The 20,424-nt window shown below is 35.6% G+C and overlaps 2 protein-coding genes across 2 annotated transcripts; one reads left to right on the plus strand and one right to left on the minus strand.

Moving 5' to 3' along the window:
• Positions 1 to 750: 750 nt before the first annotated feature.
• On the minus strand, positions 751 to 5,780 carry LOC123702309 (cyclin-dependent kinase 9). Its single transcript, XM_045650021.1, has 5 exons — positions 4,895 to 5,780; positions 4,182 to 4,267; positions 3,362 to 3,499; positions 2,619 to 2,698; positions 751 to 1,707 (listed from the first exon to the last, which is right to left on the minus strand). The coding sequence occupies exons 1-5, from the start codon at positions 5,574 to 5,576 to the stop codon at positions 1,488 to 1,490; spliced, it is 1,206 nt and encodes a 401-aa protein (XP_045505977.1). The 5' UTR covers positions 5,577 to 5,780; the 3' UTR covers positions 751 to 1,487.
• A 1,186-nt stretch (positions 5,781 to 6,966) lies between these two features.
• Positions 6,967 to 16,181, plus strand: LOC123702470 (sorting nexin-30-like). Its single transcript, XM_045650230.1, has 10 exons — positions 6,967 to 7,332; positions 8,307 to 8,445; positions 9,123 to 9,242; positions 10,533 to 10,674; positions 11,074 to 11,156; positions 12,008 to 12,099; positions 12,602 to 12,730; positions 14,134 to 14,333; positions 15,368 to 15,413; positions 15,558 to 16,181. The coding sequence occupies exons 2-10, from the start codon at positions 8,311 to 8,313 to the stop codon at positions 16,090 to 16,092; spliced, it is 1,482 nt and encodes a 493-aa protein (XP_045506186.1). The 5' UTR covers positions 6,967 to 7,332; positions 8,307 to 8,310; the 3' UTR covers positions 16,093 to 16,181.
• The last annotated feature ends 4,243 nt before the right edge of the window (positions 16,182 to 20,424 follow it).

Genomic DNA, 20,424 nt, shown 5'->3' on the forward strand with positions numbered 1-20,424 from the left:
TGTCTAATTTTTAATGCTAAAATAGGCAGTATTTATATACAACCTTCTAATATTATTAGTTTAAATATAGGTTCATACATTTTATCCGAATACATATTACATACATTCATTACCTTAGTACCTATACACTTATATCTGAGGGTCTTTTTTTTTAATTGCAGTATATATAACTTTTTACATCATCATCATCAGCCAATTATGTTCCCACTGCTGGGACACGAGCCTCCCGTCAGGGTTCAGGCCATAATCCACCACGCTGGCCAAGTGTGGGTTGGCGGATGTCACATGTCGTCGAACTTCGACACTTGATTCTTCGACATGTCGGTTTCCTCACGATGTTTTCCTTCACTGTTCAAGTAACTTTACATATATTATTTATCTTAAATATACATCATAAAAAAGGTATACAAAGTATTCATATAGTCTTATTTATAACACATTAATGTTACAAAGACAGAAGAAGCATTTACTTTAAAAAAAGTTTTTGAACTTGTCTACAGAATTACACAGTACAATATTCTAAGGGGGTATACAAATTTCTTTAAAAGTTAAAAACATAGAGGGTTACGTACAATTTATTATTGTCTAATCATACATGTCCAGCTTTTTTTGTATTTTATTAAAATTTAAAATCTAAATTGTATATAATATATACAAGATAAGGTAACCTAACGATATAATTTACACTGTTATTTAATTGAAAAATTAAAAAAAACATCAGTTAAATATAAAAAACAATTACAATTACTTTAAAATTAAATAAGTAGGTATATTGGATACAAAAATTATGTAATTATTCCAATCAAAGTTATACAAAAAACAAACTCATCAATGATATTAAGTTTTTAAAACGCAGTGGGCAAGTATTCATCAAACTAAACAACACTATAATAAAGTGAGATATTGGTGTTATAACTATTATAATATATCAATTTTTTCTTCAAATAACATTTTCAAAAATTAGTTTATTAAATTTTACTTCATTTACAATTGGTATACTTTCTAATGACCTTTTCCTAACCAATGAGAATTATAAGTACTTACTTACCATGATGTTTAAAAAAAATGTCTCGGTCTGGCAGAACACAAAAGGCTCAAAAAACAACTAGACTCACAATCAGAATGTAATCAGAAAATTTCGAGCAGCATTCTATGCAAAATTCATTGAAATTAACACCTTATTTCGTAGCAGTTATGTTCAAATTCTATTGTATCTCACCTAAGAAAACTCTGCCGAAAGCAGAGTTTCGAATCTCAACACTTTTCGAGTGCAATTGCGAGTCTAGCTTTTGTTTATTATACATCAATAATTTTACTACCTTGTTGCAATTTCTCACTGTTTACAGTTACCTCTTTCTACCTTTCTCAAATTATCAATTCACAATCCACCCTAACCATCACTAATATCACTTCACTTGTTCCATCACTTTATCATATCACTTAGTCCGCTAACAGTGTCTACCAGGTCGTTTCGACCTGTACGAGGTCTAGAACACTCTATCCTGGTACCCCGAGTCCTGCGGTGGTGGGTTGGGCTTCGCTTGAGCGCCAGCCACGTGGTGATGGTGCCGTAAGTGGCCTGGTCGTCTTGGTGGGGCCAAGTATTCGAACATGCTTTGCGTATGTTGGGCCAGCATGTTGGCCAGGTCGCACGGCATCGGGTCCGTCCAGAAGAAGTCGTGGTTCAACGCTGTGTCCGCATCGTATCTGTAAAAAGTGAGTATAATTTGTTTTTTCACATGTTTTAAGGTTTAATTAAAATTTAACAAATATCGAAACATCTATACATATAATAAATCTGTAGAAGGGTCAATTCTGTACATTGAAAATATTGAAAAAATAAATAGCAGGGGGTGTTACTGGATCGATACCAAACCCAAATATGTAATTAAAAAAATTTTTGTCTGTCTGTCTGTCTGTCTGTCTGTATGTGAAGACATCACGTGAAAACTACCGGTTCGATTTCGATGAAACTTGGTATAATTATACCTTATTATCCTGGGCGTAAAATAGGATACTTTTTATCCTGGAAAAATACGTAGAAAAAAAATAATCTTAATTTTTCAGTTTTATCCATAGACGTTGTTCTGTAGAACCGCGAACACACGTTGCGTATTATTAATTTATTATAGGCCTAGCCGTATTTGGGTCAGATAGATATTTATAAGATGTCATTGTCAGAGTTACTCAAAATGGAGAAACAAACCATTCACGCGAAGACCGACATCCGCGCGGACGGAGTCGCGGGCGGAAGCTAGTATGAAATAAAATAGAAAACTCTGTCTCATTAGCTATAGAAGAGTGGTCAGTATAAATCTACACTAATATTATAAAGCTGAAGAGTTTGTTTGTTTGAACGCGCTAATCTCAGGAACTACTGGTCCGATTTGGAAAATTGTTTCGTTATATAGTGTTAGATAGCCCATTTATCGAGGAAGGTTATAGGCTATATAATATCATCACCCTAAGACAAACAGGAGCGGAGCAATACGGGTGAAACCGCGGGGACAGCTAGTGATAAAATAAATAATTTAATTTCTTATCCTGAATACAGTTATAAGGCAATAATAACAAGCTTATATGAACAACATGTTTTTTTTTAATAATATTGTATTTACCTCTTTGCTGGGTCCAACTGCAGGAGCTTGTCGAGCAGGTCGCAACCGTACGGGTCCTTTACATATGGCTTTAGCCTTTCCTATAATATTAAAAAAAAATCAAACATACATTCATACATTGTTATCCTATGTTTTAAATAAGTTATAAACTCAGGCTATTAAAATCCATACTAATATTATAAATGCGAAAGTAACTCTGTCTGTCTGTTACTCAATCACGCCTAAACTACTGAACCAATTTTCATGAAATTTGGTATGGAGATATTTTGATACCCGAGAAAGGACATAGGCTACTTTTTATCCCGGGAAAATGACGCAATCCCGGAAATCCCACGGGACCACTATGCGGATTTTTCTTTGACTGCGAGGGCAGCTAGGTTTCCGCTTATAGATATGTTGTAAATGCTCCGGAATGTAATAAATACGAAACTCAGGTAATTGCCTTACTTGTATAGGCGAGCGAGCAAGATGCAATCTGTTGTGAGAGTGAAAGAGCGCGCCATAGAAAGGCCATTGTTGCGTTAAAATTAAATATTGATGGTGTATTTATCTATCTTTCCGGTTTGTCATGGGTTTTTATGAAAGCGTGATTAAATAGCCTGCCTTGCCTGGCAGAGATCGCTTATAGCGATAAGGCCGCCTATTTAACATTTTCTTTCTTTTTTCTTTGTGTTTATTCTTTTTTGTGTGTGTTAAATAAAGAATTTAAATTAATAAATAAATAATTATTAAAAATAACATACCTTAACCTTCCTCTTCTGGCCCTTCGGCAGCTCCATCTTATTGTACAGGTCGAGGCTCTCCACGCCCGGCCACACGTCCGGTGTGCACGAACCGCATAGCTGCGATATGAGGATCAACTGCTGTTGTTCTGTGGGACCCTGGAAACATTATTTTATATTTTATCTCTACCAATAATTAAATTGGAGTGTAAGTTTTTAACCCATTGAGCCCCGTGCGGCCTGATCGGTCCACGACACAATAGATTTTCTATTGTGTCTGTGATTCCGGGGCCTGAGTTATTAATATTGAAATAACCTATTTTACTAAATGCATATGGATGTAACTGTACGTAACAAAATAGTGGTTTTAAAATTTTTGTATCTTTGTTCCGGCTAATCTCAGGAACGGTTGGACTGATTTTGAAGTGACTTTCACTGACAGCTGTTGTTACAAGGAGTACCTTAGGCTATTTTCTATACCGAAATTCCCACAGGAAGAATTATAAAGAAAATCGCATTCACGCACGTGGGTGAAACCGGGAGACGCAGCTAGGCTCTTAATATAACAGATGAATTGACAGGCAAAAAAATATAACATGTAACAAAATGGGAAAATTAAAGTTTGTACCATTACTTCCACTCTTTAAAAAGCCGATAATACAATCAAAACAATTTATTTATTCATAACCATATCTAAATTATGATGAAATGCTTAGAATGAAATTTGCTCTGGCATATACCCTTCTACACACAAATATAAAAATGTTTTACTTACTTAAGTACTTTCTAACTTAATGCATCTGTTACATCTATAAAACTGTAAGTAGTATATTAAATCTACCTGCATGATCGGTGAGCGCGTCCACATCTCAGCCATGATGCATCCGGCACCCCACATGTCCACTGGCGGCCCGTAGTTACGATCACCTGTAATTATTTATTTAACACTTTATTGTGCAATAAACCAGGTACATAAAATAACAATTTACAATAAACAAAAGCACAAAGGGCGGCCTTATCACTATGCAGTGATTTCTGCCAGGCAACCACGGGCAGAAGGCAAAGAAGCGAGATAATAAATTGAGAAACAGAAGAAAAAAAATTATAAATATAAATATAATGGTGTTCTTCAGATTTTAAGAAACTGTTTTTGGAAGATAACGCTTGCAAAATGATTTAGTTTATTTAAAAAAATCAATAATATTTTAGGTGTATATCTATTTAGAACAGTACAGAAGCAGTATACATTTATTACTTGTCTGTAAAAATACCGTTAGAAACTTATGCAAATCATAAATAACAATACAATCTGGTCACATTTTATTACAAACAAGCTTCGCTCCGCGATTTCACCCGCGTTGCTCCGCTCGTGTGAGTCTTAGTATGATGATATATAGCCTGTAGCCTTTGTCAATGAATGGGCTATCTAACATCAAAACATTTTTTAAAATCAGACCAGTAGTTCTTGAGATTAGCTCATTCAAACAAACAAACAAAATCTTCAGCTTTATAATATTAATATAGATTCATCATTTTACCACAAATTATTCTTACCCAACAACAATTCCGGAGGCCTATACCACAGAGTCACAACTCTGTTAGTATATTTATTAGCTTGTCCAGACTTTGCTACACTGAAGGCTCTCGCTAGACCAAAGTCAGCCAACTTCAGCACCCCATTCTTTGTTATCAACACATTCGCAGCTTTCATATCTCTGTGTAATATTTTATTGCTGTGTATGTAATATAACCCGTTCAGTAACTGTTGCATAACCTTTTTTATTTCACCCAAGCTGAATTTAACGTTCACATTCGATAGTAAACCCGCCAAATCGTGCTCACAGAAATCAAAAACCAGGTAAAACGTCGATCTGTACTTGTTATGTAAAGTTGCTTTTGTCCGACATATTTCGATCAAATTCACGACATTTTCGTGTTTTAACAGCTGCAGTATCTTAATTTCACGTAGTGCTGTGATCGGGAAACCTTCTTTTTCATTGTCCATTAAAACTTTTTTCATGGCTACGAATTTTTTGCTACTGTTTCGTGCTCTAGCTTTGAACACCTCTCCGAACGTGCCCTGACCGATCTTTGCTACTTTTTCGTATTTAGATGACTCGTCACAGAATGGAAAATCGAATTCTTCTATATATTTTTCTTTCTCTCTCATATTTAATATAGTAGAACTCGTGCTTAGCACGGGAGCTGGCTCCCGTGGAGCATTAACGTTTTGCATTTTGGACGCAATTTTGACGGCTTTCTAAACAACTTTATAAGTTAAAAAGATGGATAAACACCGATTAGAACAATGATTGTCACTTTCTTCAAAACTTTTAATTATTTTGCTTTGAAATAGTGGATTATCAGCTTAATTTCTTTCGATAAAAACAATGCAACTTGCAAACGTGAGAATCGAGGAAATACCGAAATAGGATGTGTCAGTGCCAATGACTGTCAGTGCCAAAATAGAAAACAAATTCCTTCACGTTTATCAACGTCAGCGTGTTATTTTTTATCCTAAACAGATAACTTATTGTATGTTCTGAAATAAATGTGATAACTGAGGTGATAACTTTTAGAAAACTCTTTACCACAGCTATATTTATAGCTGTGGTAAAGAGTGGTAAATTTATAGCTGTCTTGATCTGTGGTCTTTATAATGTAAACAAAATTATCTAACCTCCTTAGAATTTAGTGCAATAGCAGAAAAAAATTGCATAAGGCCGTGTTTCCACCTGCAAGTAAACTTCCGCATGAACTGTCCGACAGTCTATATCTGACAGCAGTTTGCAAGTGTAAACCATGTAGCAAGTTCTGTCGCGACAGCTTTTCAAGCGCTTATTGCATGAAGTTGCGAAAGCGTGTGTAAACATGACCACACATGACTGCGTCTACTTGCGACAGATCTCGATCATCTCGCTGCATATCGGTCTAGTTCCGTATATCTCGCAGCATATCGGTCTAGTTCCGTATATCTCGCAGCAAGCTGCAAGTATCTCCCGCACGGCTTTTGATTTTGTTTATTTGAAAACAATGAGTCAACGACAAAGTCGTGAATGTTCTCGTGAAGAAACTATAAAGTCAATAGGATTTAATGAGATCTTAAGATGGAATAAAGCATTGAAGTGTTTTTTTTTTTCGTGTATATATTTGTTTTTACTTTTTATTGACCATCTTCCAGTTGTATTTCGCGTAGTAAATTATGGTAAGCACCAGCTTCACGTCTCCTAGAAATCTAGTTTCGAACCCAAATTGTTATGTAGCTGCTACACGTGCGCATCTTGACGGCATTATTTCACAGAATGGAATAGAAAAATTGTGACAATAATTCCTATCCCAAGTCCCGACACTCGCAAGATCTGTGCAAACACCTCCGCGATAGAGCTTCGCGCATGACATTTATTGCAACAATAAATTATTGCAGGACATGTAAACGATATTGCAAGTAACTCATGCAAGACTTCCGCGAGTTAACTTGTACACACTTGTGGTGGATACACGGCCTTAGAGATCTCATAAACAATAAATAAATAAAATATTGTATCAGCAGCCTTGGTGGTACAAATTACTACTAGGTACTGAACGAATTATTACAATCACGGACTGTCACAGGTTCGCTTGTGTCATTTGTCAAATTTGTCAACTCAAATTGGGAATTGGATTTTGCTTAGAAATGTACTTTGTTGCAAATTAATTTGTGTATTTTTACCAATTAATTAATAAGTTACGCGATAGCTTATCAAATTTAGTGTATAAATAAGTAAAATTGAGGTTTTTTGTTCGATAGTTTCAGTGTGGAAGTGTAACTCAATGCAAGTTGCAGTTATTGATCGAAAAATTTGCAAATTAGGTTGATCTACTTTTTATTTAGTGTTTCTTTCCTTATCGGTGTAAATGATAACTGTTTAAATAAACAAGATAAACGGCTACGCCTCCTTTAAACCAGTCGCTGCATTCGTACTTTCATTTCTACAACACTTTAAAAAGTAATCGTAAGTGTTCAATTTACTGCTAATAAGTATTAGTAAACTCAGTCATCACTACATAGTATAAAACAAAGTCGCTTTCTCTGTCCCTATGTCCCTTTGTATGCTTATATCTTTAAAACTACGCAACAAATGTTTGTGAGTGATTCAAGAGGAAGGTTTTAGTATATAATTTATTAGGTTTTAGACAAAGTGGGCGAAGCCGCGGGCGGTAAGCTAGTTAATACATAAAGTCCAATATTTTTATTTTAATACAGATTTTTTCTTGAGAAAATCGTATTGGCAGTTTGTATTACAACAACCATCAAATAGATTCGCAAACTTAATTTAAAATTGTATGATATCATTTCCTGTAGTTAATTATTGAGTATAATAAGTAGGTGTACAATGAATCATATTTAATCAGGCAATCATCCTTATAGTAATTATAAAAGGAATTACTATACATCAATTTTAAACACAGTTTTTCTTTCTACATGTTTTGTAAAAATATAATAAGTACTAGTGTACCGCCCGCGGCTTCGCCCGCTTCGACTTAAACCTAATAAATTATATACTAAAACCTTCCTCTTGAATCACTCTATCTATTAAAAAAATACCGCATCAAAATCCGTTGCGTTTTAAAGATTTAAGCATATAAAGGGACATAGGGAAATAGGGACAGAGAAAGCAACATACATAGTATAAAACAAATTTATACTATGTAGTGATAATATTTTCAGCTATGAGTTTACTTATTTGTACTCTATCAGTCATTGAAAATAAGTGACCTTTTATTTATGTAGAGGTTGTTTTAACACAAACAACCTCTACTTAAGCAAACATTCCTATCAAATCATTTTAAATCACATTGTTTCCAAAGATTATCCAAACTGAAATTTATTAATTCAATTAGACTTCTTCTAGCCCTCTTAATACATAAAATAACATAGTTTTATCATTTACTACCAAATTTATTCCTTCCACTAAACATTTAACAGTAAAATGGCGAGCGAGACCAGTTCAGCAGTACTGGATCTCAACGATGTGGACACTACAGACACGGAGGTGTGCAGCGTGGCGGACGACAGGGAGGGGTCGCCGCTCATCATGGAACCGGGACTGGATATTGCTGTTAAGGTATGGATTATTATTTCTTGAAGAATCTCAAAATTGTAAACAGCGAGTTATTTCTTGAAGACTAACGACGAGCAAGAGAGTTAAATTATATGCTACGTGCCACGCGGTTTCACACACAAACAAACCCATGGGAAATGTATAGTATTTTTATAGTTCGTGACTACGTGATTGTTTTAGAATAACAATTCTGGTGTATAACCTATGTTACTGTAAATTTTCATCCAAATCCGTCTAGTAGTTTTTTGTGCAACAGTAACAAGCATAAATATATATATCCAGCCACTTCATATAATTTTGCATCACTATCACTACATAGTATAAAACAAAGTTGCTTTCTCTGTCCCTATGTCCCTTTGTATGCTTAAATCTTTAAAAGTACGCAACGGATTTTGATGCGGTTTTTTTTAATAGATAGAGTGATTCAAGAGGAAGGTATATAATTTATGTATTAGGTTTTAGACAAAGCGGGCAAAGCCGCGGGTGAAAGGCAAAAGCGCGGACTAGTTAATACGTGAAGTCAAATATTGGACTTTATTTATTTTAATACAGATTTTTTCTTGAGAAAATCGTGTTGGCAGTTTTTATTACAACAACCGTCAAATATATTCAAAATTTAATTTTCAAAATCTTAATTACTAATATTATAAAAAAATGTTTGATTACAAACTCATTTACAGGTCGATGCGCCGATGAAGCAGCTCTCAACACTAGAGACGTACGTGACGTATCGAGTGCGTTGCGTGTGCGCACGGTGGCCGACGCCGCCGTATGTCAGACGGAGGTTTAACCATTTTAAGGTTAGTTTGTATGTTTGTAAGTTGTTTTAGTACATAAATTCATAGTATACTGATGAATTATGAACTTTAAGTCAGGTTTTCATATAAATAAGTAGTTTATAGAAACAAAAAAAAATTTTGAGGGTGCACAACAAAATATTTTATTAGCTTTCGCCAAAAAAAAATCTATTTTATTATTCTATCTTCTTTCAAATCAATTTATTCTACAAAATATTGTATGAAAATCAATCAATCAATACATAAAAAATTAAATAATTTATCAATGACGATATTCAGGATGAATTTTTGAGACGGGCGATGGGAGATTTTTTTACGCATTAATTAAAATGCGAAAAAAAAAAATGTTGCTCCATCCTAAAAGGCTCTGCGCCCATTTTAGGTTTGAGTACTAGAAATGACAGAAATTGGCAAAATTTTTGTTTGCCATACTATAATATAATACATATTGCGGACGCCACGTGTACTTGACATACACAAAAAATCCCTTACAACAAGCTGCTTGAGTCCCTTAAGAGCAAACAAAAGAGCCGTTTTTCCATACAAACGTAGTCCCCTGTTTCCTTCCTGGATTGTGCCACTAGAGCAATATATTATTTACTACTAGATTTCCGCCCGCGGCTTCGCCCGCGTTTGTTAAGGAAAACCCGCATAGTTCCCGTTCCCGTGGGATTTCCCAAGTTAATCCAAGTTACCCTCTATATGTGTGCTAAATTTCATTGTAATCGGTGCAGTAGTTTTTACGTGAAAGAGTAACAAACATCCATACATCCATACAAACTTTCGCATTTATAATATTAGTAGGATTAATCTATGGTAACTTTAGCCACGTTCCTACGTTTTCTTTTTTGTCATATCTTAATTATTAAAAAAGATATGAATCTTTCAAAAAGTAAGAAATAGGACAGATTTTCAGTTATGTTCCGTCTTCCATAAAACTAATTTTTGAATATTATATAAAAAAAAGCAAAAATGTAGGAACATAGCCTATACTTTATTCTACTAAATTATGAAAAAAGTAATTAAATCGGTCCAGTATTGGAGGAGAAAACAGGGGACTACGGAACGTCGAATTTGCGTAATATTCCTAGGTATTTTCGGCCCGAGCTGCAGTTGCCCCTGTCGCGCTCTAAGGGGGAGGCTTGAGGCATAGCGCGACAGCAATAGATAATAGGAGTTTTTCCAAAATCTATTGCTTTTGAATTCTCTCACTCGTTTTGTTGGCTCTTAACAAAAAAAAAAGTTCCCTTAACCAAAAAAAAAAGACAAAAAATGAGGGTATCCCCACTCTAGCTGCTGCACAAGCGGCTGAGCGCGTGCCAGCCGCTCGTCACCACCCCGCCCCTCCCGCCGCTGCACTCCGCGCGGCAGCAACTCGACAGGTACTCGCCGACATTCGTTGCTGTGCGGGCGCTGGCGTTGGACGCGTTTATGGGTGAGATTTGCGTTTTTTATTGTATTTTAATCATTTTATTGACATTAAATTGAATATTATTCATTTTTAGGTGGGTACACAGTACACAGAGTGAGCAGCCTCGCGAAGCATTTTTCGTGCGAGGAAATGCGTGGCAAAGCTGCTCGCTCTGTATGTACCCGCATATATAACATTTAATTTGTTATTCAAAAAAATCAAATTTGTTATTCAAACTTGCAACTTATTTTTTTTATTCGTGTGAATTTCAGTCTTTTTTTTAGTATAAACTTCAACATGATTTGATAAAATGTCATTTCTTATACATGATTATTATTATTTCATTTATTGGTAATGTTCGTTATTTGTCACTGCGTATAATATACGTGCTGATTAAAAACGACTATCTTGAACTATTTTCAGACCGAATCGCAAAACATCCGATACTGACACACTGTGAGGATTTTAAACTTTTCCTCATCACCCCTGACGAAGATTTTGATAAGGTAATTGTCTAGCGTACTGCGCAAAGTAATTATAAATTTTGACATAATATCTGTTTGTTGATCTGTGATAAATTATATGTCTTACTAGCGGTCCGCCCCGGCTTCGCCCGTGGTACATATTTTGCAATAAAAGGTATAGCCTATGTTCTTTCTCAGGGTCTAAAGATTGTCTGTGCCAAATTTCATCAAAATCGGTCCAGTAGTTTATGAGCCTATTCATTACAAACAAACAAACAAAGTTTTCCTCTTTATAATATTAGTGTGGATTTATACAGGTTGTCCCACCGTCGGAGTACTTAACTCAAGAGGTGTTATAGTTTTGCATACACTGTTAACGTAAAAAATACTCAAAAAATTCCAGACGCATTTTTTTCAATTCGATATGTACATCACTAGTCAAAGATTTTATCAAAAGTTTATTTTTTCGGCCAATTTTCAGACACGGCACGATCTGTTCCCATACTAAGCTTTCGCTTGTGTTATGGAAACTAGATAAACATAATATATAATTTTAAATAAATGCTTATCCATACTTAATATTATAAATGCGAAAGTAGCTCTGTCTGTCTGTCTGTTACTCAATCACGACTAAACTACTGAACTAATTTTCATGAAATTTGATTTGGAGATACCCGAGAAAGGACATAGGCTACTTTTTATCCCGGGAAAATGACGCGATCCCGGAAATCCCACGGTAACGGGAACTATATGGGTTTTTCATTCAAAACGCGGGCGAAGCCGCGGGCGGAAAGCTAGTCTTATATATGAATAGAAAATCAACACCCAGACGCAGAGAAAACATCTATGTTCATGTATTTCGCTATTAAATTTATTTCTTGTTAATTTTGCAGGTATTTAAAAGTGAAAACAGCGCATTGAATTTATGGGGTCTCAGCAGCGCCCTCTACGGGAATAATGAAGCGAAGAGTAACAATGGTGCCAGGTAAATATATTTCCCGTAATTTTCGTTAGTATTCAACGTTTATTTATTTATTTATTTTTTATTTATTATATACTTTCTTGCATTGAAAATACATAAGTACATAATATAACAAAGACAAGACTACAGAAATAGCAAAGGGCGCTAGGTAGCGATCTCTACCAGGCAACCCAACAAAGTTGTAGAATTTGAGGGTAGTTTTCAATTTTTCTTAAGCGAATCGATTTTTTTTGTCATGTATGTTTTGTACAGTTGTAGTGTAGGGTAGTTTGATACTTGCCAAATGTATACATCTGTCTATACCTACACTATTTTTATACAGACATTTTATATGTTATCAAACCGTTGTATCTTAGACCGTGCCTATATATCTAGAACGGCTAAGCTGATTTTTACAAAACACTCACTAGAAAGACGAAGAATACTATACGACAACATTTAACAATACACAAATGTACCTCACAAATCATAAAAAAAATTAAACCCACGGCTCGTGGCTTCACAGAGTAAAAGACCCAGAGTTCACCGCTGCGGCGGACTACATGCAGTCTCTGCAGCAGAAGCTAACTACTCTGTGCACGCTCACAAACAAACTGTACAAGGGCTCTGTGTCGCTTAGCGGCGAATATGCTAGGTGAGTTTGAATATATTATTAACGTTTTTTTTTTGGGAAATTTACAAAATAAAAAAATTGTTTTTCTTATACATTTAGGATCACTTTGTTGTCCATCCGTCTGTCTGCCTGTCTGTAAAGACCTTTTTTCACAAGAGCGCGTGGAGGAATTAAGTAGAAATTTAAATTTATATTTTGGAAAGAAAATTTTTGTTGTTTTCATTTTTCAATCATAGCCTTTTATTCAAAAGTTCACTCGTTAGATTAAATATAAGTTTTTGAAGTGAAACTTGTTTAGGCGCGTTGAGAGATTACAAGTCGCGTCATGGCAATACGAGTAAGGTGACGTTTTAGGTATCTTCGAGTCAAAGAAGTTTCGTACACGCTCTTTTAATAGCTCTTTCTCATTCTCTCAGTCTACGTCGCGCGTGCGACGCATGAGCAGTATGCAATGTACAGTTTCGACTTTCTTACTTTATTATATGTTTAGATTTTGATCGGAAGGTTTAGGGTCGTAAACCGATTATTGATTAGGATTTATTCTCATTTAGTCTCCGTCGTGCGTGCGACGCGACGCGTGCGCGGTTTGCACGAGCGGGATATATACTAGAGCGGGGATTTGGGGTAGCGAGCCTATTCGTTAATTATATTGTTAATATTATGATATTAATATACAGGGTTAGTTTTCAATGACCAGCCAAAATTTAAAATTAAGATATAGATATTAAACCAAAGGTACATTAGAAATATTATTGTCGAATAAAAAAAATTAATAGCATTCATTTGAAATTGTCTTAAAAATTTCCTAAATCGTAAACACCGCCAGAATCAATGCACTTGTGTGCGTGCGCGCATCGCCAAATTTATGTGTGTGCTAACTTCTACCTATTTAGGTTGTTGAACTGAATTGTGCTTTTGTAATGTCCACACGTTCGCTTTTTAGTGGCCGACAGGAATGAAATCTATATTTAAAAAAACGTTTTTTTTTTTCATTAGATCTAAAATGTTATCGATTCTGAACCATTTCTGAAAATTTGGCCGGTCATTGAAAACTAACCCTGTATTGTTATTAGCTTACGTCGCGCGTGCGACACATTGGTTTGGGCGGTGAGCGCGAGCGGGGTATATAGAGTGGGGATTTGGGGTAGTGAGAAACCACAGCACAGTTCTTTGGCATATTATGATATATTATGTAGTTAGATATAAGTTACATATTATGTAATATTGGCATGATTTTAAAGAGCAACTATGGAGTTTCTTGCTGATTCTTCTCCATAAGTATTGCTTTCCGAATCGGTGGTAAATGTTAAAAATACTTATGTAATGACGATTCGAAAGTGCTACTAAATAGTAGTCTAATTGAATAAATGAATGTTTGAGTTTGAGTTCGAGCCCGTTTGTTAATTATACATTCTTGTTATTAGTTTACGTCGCGCGTGTGACGCATGGGCGGTATGCGCGGGGGGGCGGTGCGCGCGAGCCGCGGGGGCGCTGGGGGCGGGCGGGGGCAGTGCAGCGGCGGCCCGGGCGCGCGCCCCGCTGCGGCACCGCGCCGCGCTGCCGCTGCTCGCCGCGTATGCGCGCGCGCACCTCGACAAGATCCGCGCGAGGGACGCGCTGCACGGTGAGTGGGGCTGGCCGTGGGACTGGGCGTGGGCGGGGATTTTGGGCTTTAATTCGCCCCGGAACCACAGACACAATAGAAAATCTATTGTGTCTGTGGACTGATCGGGCCGCTCGGGGCTCAATGGGTTAAAAAGGGAAATCGGCCGGGCAGGGACACACACTAGTGTTCATTTTGGGCTAAAGGTAAGGACCCGACACATAGGCATCGGGAGCGGAGTGGGTCGCGCTGCACGGTGACAGAGACCACATGCTACAAAATGAGGGTGAAATATTTATTAATATGTTTAATTTACCTTTAGAAATCGCTTTCAACTAAGCACTAAGACACACTTAGTGTGAATTTTGAACTTTAGGACCCGCTACATAGTGAGATATCGGGAGCAAAGAGGGTCGCGCTGCACGGTGATTGGCGCTGGGCGTAGGCGTGGGACTGGGGCACTGGACGAGACGGGGGGATACACTAGTGTGGATTTTGGGCTTGAACAAGTAAAGGACCCGATACATGTACTGGGCCGGACTTAGTATTGAATGTGGGCGTTTCAAAAAGGAAATGGGCCGGATGGGAGACCCACTTAGTGGATTTTGGGCTTTAAAAAGATAAGGACCCGCTACATAGTGAAATATCGGCAACGGAGAGGAGAGAAATGGTCGCGCTGCACGGTGAGTGGGGCTGGGCGTGGGGTGTAGAGCTGCGGTACTGGGCCGGACGGGGACACACACTAATGTACATTTTGGGCTTTAAAAAGGAAAGGACTGAGATATCGGGAGCGGAGAGAGGATCGCACTGCACGGTAGCAGAGACCACATGCTACTACAAGATGAGAGGGAGGGTGAAATATTTATAAATATGTTTAATTTACGTTTAGAAATCGTTGTTGACACAGCACTTATTGTAGTCTTCCAACATAAAATTCTGAGTTCTGTAATAAAATTAATGCAATTCAAATCTCAGTTGTGCTATATTTAAATTAAACAGCATTGTAAAAGTCATAAAACAATTCAATCAATTAATTGGATAAATTTATTTTTCAGCTGCGTACGTCTCTGGCACCAACCAGACGGATGAATGTCACAACAGGTATTTATTTATTTAAATTCTTACAATCATCTTTCTGTATTTATTTCCTCTCTAAACTTTAGAAATCAAATGTAATTAATTTATTTGTTTCTGATACCTTTACTAAATTTACAATCACAATAAAATCACACAATCTCCTTACAGACTAGAGCAAGCCTCCGAAGCGTTAAGATCTGAACTATCAGATTGGATACCGAAAACGCGGTCAGAAATCAAATCCCTCCTACTAGACCTCGCTGACAGACAAGTGGCCATGCATTCCCAATCCCTCATGGGCTGGGAAGCGGCTTTAAAACTATCAAATGAAACAGACATAAGCGAACTGTTCAAAACAGTATCGAAAACGGCTGTACAAAATTTATCACCTTCAAAATGTCCTACAGACAATGATTTTGACAACAGTGAAATTGACAGCGACCTAGATACAGATAAAAAAGAAAGTTTCAATGGCTATGAGCAAGATCTGGGAATTAATGATGATAATGAAAATAATGATTCCGAAACGTATTCCAATTTTAATGATGTTAATGATAAAGATGATAATATCATTAATGATAATCATGATCAAATTAATGATAATAAAAGCAATGAAGAAAGAAGTAATGAAGAAAGAAGTAATGATAAATCGACAGAATTTTCCGACCCTTTGCAAAGTTTCACAGACGTGGAATTGTCCTGATTGTGCGATACGCTATTCTGTGATGTCTTCCGACAGATTGCACATTGAACTGTATATATTATTGAATAAATTATCAAATTTTTAGTGTACAATAACTTATTTTTTTAGTGTAGTTATTTGACTGTAACGTCATAAATTTTTAACCGACTTCAAAAAAATACGAGACTCTTTATCGGGGTTGAAAAAAAATTTAGTGTAACATTTTTTCGTTACGCGTGACATTTTTACGTTACGCGCCATCTTTTTCTTAACCCTACCACGCGTGATTTGACGTATTTCTGTAAAGTTGCATATAGTAAATTATTTTTTGAAAAATAAGGTCATAAAGAAGTTTCACTTCTTACGTGTGTAGTGTAGTACACAGTACACGCACACATTATTTTTTTCTTATTGTTATAAAAGTACCTACTTACTGTAAAATAAATAGCCATAATAATAAATGTGAAAGGAATCCTCAAGTTTGTTTCATTGAAGCCGAACTGCAAGACCGATTGTAATAATTTTAGATTTGATATTTTTGTGTATAATATAATGTTTTTGTAAATATCTTCAAGCAATAATAAACTCGTACTTAACTATACATATAATAAATTCACGAAACAAATAATCTTACTGTATAATTTATTTTAAGGCATATCTATACTAATATTATAAAGCTGAAGAGTTTGTTTGTTTGAACGCGCTAATCTCGGGAACTACTGGTCCGATTTGAAAAATTCTTTCGGTGTTAGATAGCCCATTTATCGAGGAAGGCTATAGGCTATATATCATCACGCTACGACCAACAGGAGTGGAACCACGGGGGTGAAACCGCGCGGAGCAGCTAGTAACATAATATTAACAAAAAGCATAATCGACAATATATAAAACGTTTTCTAATATTTAAGACAATAAAATAATAATGGGAGTTAGAAAATGTACTGTAACTATAGATAATCAATATTATAAAATGGAAGTTGCCAAAAATCTAGATGCAGTATTATAATAATAAAATATCTACTAAAATTGTAGGTATAAAGACTATAAAAAAATGTATCAATCTTTTATCGTATTTAATGTAAGTTTTAAACATGTTTTTAAATGTATATTTGAGTTTATATTTTTTGGCGGTTGGTTTTTCATATCATAATAATTAAGTACCTAATTGTATATAGCGTATTTATATAAATAAAATTTCAACCTGTAATTTTGTTTTATTTTCATGCAAAGGAGCACTTGCGGCCTCGCCCTCTTTTCCAAAACCTAATAAATTATATAGGTACTAAAACCTCCTTGAATAAGCCTATCTATTAAAAAAACCGCATCAAGATCCGTTGCATTTTTTTTAAAGATTTAAGCATACATAGGTGATAGGGATAGAGAAAGCAACTTTGCCTTATACTTTGTAATGATAACATATAAAATTACTCTAATTTCATGATACTGAAATTATACAGGTGATAAGTTATACCGCATAGTTCCCGTTCCCGTGGGATTTCCGGGATAAAAACTATCCTATGTGTTAATCCAAGTTACCCTCTATATGTGTGCTAAATTTCATTGTAATCGGTTCAGTAGAATTTGCGAAAAATAGTAACAAACTTTGCATCTTAATATATATTATAAAGGCAAAAGTTTGTAAGTATGGATCTATGGATGTATGGATGTTTGTTACTCTTTCACGTAAAAACTACTGAACCGATTACAATGAAATTTAGCACACATATAGAGGTTAACTTGGATTAACACATAGGATAGTTTTTATCCCGGAAATCCCACGGGAACGGGAACTATGGGGGTTTTCCTTTGCAAAGGCGGGCGTAGCCGCGGGCGGAAATCTAGTTTATAATATTAGTAGGATGGTGAAGGCTTTTTCTTGAAGGTTCCCATGTCATACTGGTTGGGGAACTCGGAACATAGGTTGATCTACAATAGTGCGGGTCGAGGCAAGAAATGACAAGGATTTTGAAGATATGTCTTGGCAGTGATGTATCAGTACCAGAATTACATAGGCTACAGAAATATATACTTGTTTTTACCCGCGGTTGAATCCGTGTAGTATTTCAGAACAAGATTAACAAACAGTATAATAAAACGACATTTATGAACATTATCTTTTTATTTATAATAACATCACAATAATTAGACACAGTGCATTATCTTGTGCGTAATAAACTTAACGAAAATGTAAACAAATCTCTAATTCTATAAAAAAACGCACATCATTTTAAAGTGTTGGTAAAAATAATTTGGAAGACTCGGCTACAATAATTTAAAAACATCATCTATACTAATACAATTATAAAGCGGAATAGTTTGTTTGTTTGTTTGAACGTGCTAATCTCAGGAACTACTGGTCCGATTTGAAAAATTCTTTCGGTGTTAGATAGCCCATTTATCGAGGAAGGTTAGGCTATATCATTACCCAAAGACCAACAGGAGCGGAGCAATGCGGGTGAAACCGCGGGGCATAGCTAGTTACATATACATTCATTGAATATTAATTTTCATAGCGTTTATTTTTTACGACAGTAAGTTTGAATTTTATATTTTAACAATTGATACAGCGCTTCTAGCGGTTTCTCGAGGAACTAAAAAAATTAGCTTTTTACCACAATACATTTTAGTAAGCTCTGAATCGGTGGTAAATGTAAAAAATATGTAATGACGATTCAAAAGTGTTTCTAGAAGAAGTCTAAATTGAATAAATAAATGTTTTAGTTTCAGTACACGAATTCTTGTTGCTTTTTTCTAATAAAGTAACTACCATGGATAAAAACTAATCGTAGAAACTATGGCCGTTCATAAGATCTGTTTACATTTTTTGCTTAACCGCTCATATGCTTTGTGCAACCACAGTTGCAAAAATGAAATACGCTAAATTGCTTCCGAAAAAAATAAAGGTAGCCTACTTTGCTAGTGCTCTGGAACGTGCGCCGCGCGTTCGACCCACCGCTATTAAAACTTAATTTATGACTTCCGCGAGAGGAGTACTTCAAATATATTGATTGTAATCGATTGCTATTGAAATAATACTATACAAATCTGTGTTATTTTAACAATATATGATTACCGTATACCTTTAAAAGTAATGAAATCGTCTAAAGTCTACTGAACTTTTAAAGTCGTCTTTATTACATATTTATTACAAAGGTCACTAAAATATTACTTTATAACAATAAAACACATGTTAGAGAATAATTTGGTAAGTAAACACGAGTAGAAATCCATAAAATACAACAATTACGGCATATTTTAACACTTCCTTCTAAGACACGTAAGATACAAACTAAGATATTCTCAAAATTCTGTTTGAAAGGTTGGTAGTATTGGGTAGAAATAGAAGAATCAATTAGTTGTCTTTGGTTTAAATACGTCAAAATTAGACTCTGAGAGTATGAAATAAGATTTATAATCAATTGAAATAAGAAAGTCGCTTTGCAACCACAGTTGCACGAAACAAGATTTGCGATCGTGTTATTGCAACTGTGGATGCACGGAACAAAGCAAGGGGTCATTTTTTTTTTCTGAAGCATATGAGCGGTTAAATAATACTGTTAGTAAACTGGGCGGAACGCGATTATAAACCTAACGATATATTTTCAAACAACGTAAAGATTTGTGCATTAATAATTATTTACTACCTAAGTACATCCTTACAAGAATGATTCTTTATTCGCAGCCTGCAGCGCAGCGGGAAAAATTACAGCTGGCAATGTTAACATACATACAGTACGCGTCACGTAAAAATAACGCTGGATGAAAGTGATGGGGTGTGTTTGCGCATGGATCGAGTTTTGCACGTAAGCTATGTGCCGATTATTTTATTTTTGAACTAGGCTCGCGAATCGTGGCTTCTCAACTACCTATTTGTTATTCTTATACCACCTCATAACACCAAATAGACCGATAAATCGCCAATGCGCAGCTTAACCGTCAGCGTTCTTTTTACTTGACGCGACTTATACCTATCTTATTTTATATTATTTTTTTGTATACAGGGTTACTTGTAAAACACCAGCAACCTCGCAGGACAAGATAGCTAACATCATAAGCAACAACATTTGTTCTACGACTTTTGATAATTTGTTAGATTTTATTTTCATACAAAAATAAATATTCATTTAATATTCCGTTTGAATATTATAAACTCTACGCCTCCCAAAAATTCTGTAAACAAGAAGCGAACGAGAGGGGGAAGGGGGCGTCGCGTCGTCCATCCGATAATGAATAGAACATAGACTTACAAATGTTAGGAGCGTACAATAAAAGTTTAAAAAATCATTTAAAAATAATTAATTGCGTTAAGTCGTAGAACAAATGTTGTTACTTATGATGTTAGCTATCTTGTCC

The sequence above is a fragment of the Colias croceus genome, chromosome 23, assembly GCF_905220415.1.
Source record: "Colias croceus chromosome 23, ilColCroc2.1".
Taxonomy (NCBI): domain Eukaryota; kingdom Metazoa; phylum Arthropoda; class Insecta; order Lepidoptera; family Pieridae; genus Colias; species Colias croceus.

What these genes read in the sequence shown, in the direction of transcription:
- LOC123702309 (XM_045650021.1), bottom strand. Translation starts at nt 5,576, where the DNA reads ATGCAAAACGTTAATGCTCCACGGGAGCCAGCTCCCGTGCTAAGCACG. An exon ending in CGCGCTCACCGATCATGCAG is followed by an intron (nt 3,500 to 4,181) that starts GTAGATTTAATA and finishes TAATGTTTCCAG; the next exon opens with GGTCCCACAGAACAACAGCA. An exon ending in GCCAGAAGAGGAAGGTTAAG is followed by an intron (nt 2,699 to 3,361) that starts GTATGTTATTTT and finishes TTAATATTATAG; the next exon opens with GAAAGGCTAAAGCCATATGT.
- LOC123702470 (XM_045650230.1), top strand. Translation starts at nt 8,311, where the DNA reads ATGGCGAGCGAGACCAGTTCAGCAGTACTGGATCTCAACGATGTGGAC. An exon ending in CTGACGAAGATTTTGATAAG is followed by an intron (nt 11,157 to 12,007) that starts GTAATTGTCTAG and finishes TTAATTTTGCAG; the next exon opens with GTATTTAAAAGTGAAAACAG. An exon ending in CGCGAGGGACGCGCTGCACG is followed by an intron (nt 14,334 to 15,367) that starts GTGAGTGGGGCT and finishes TTTATTTTTCAG; the next exon opens with CTGCGTACGTCTCTGGCACC.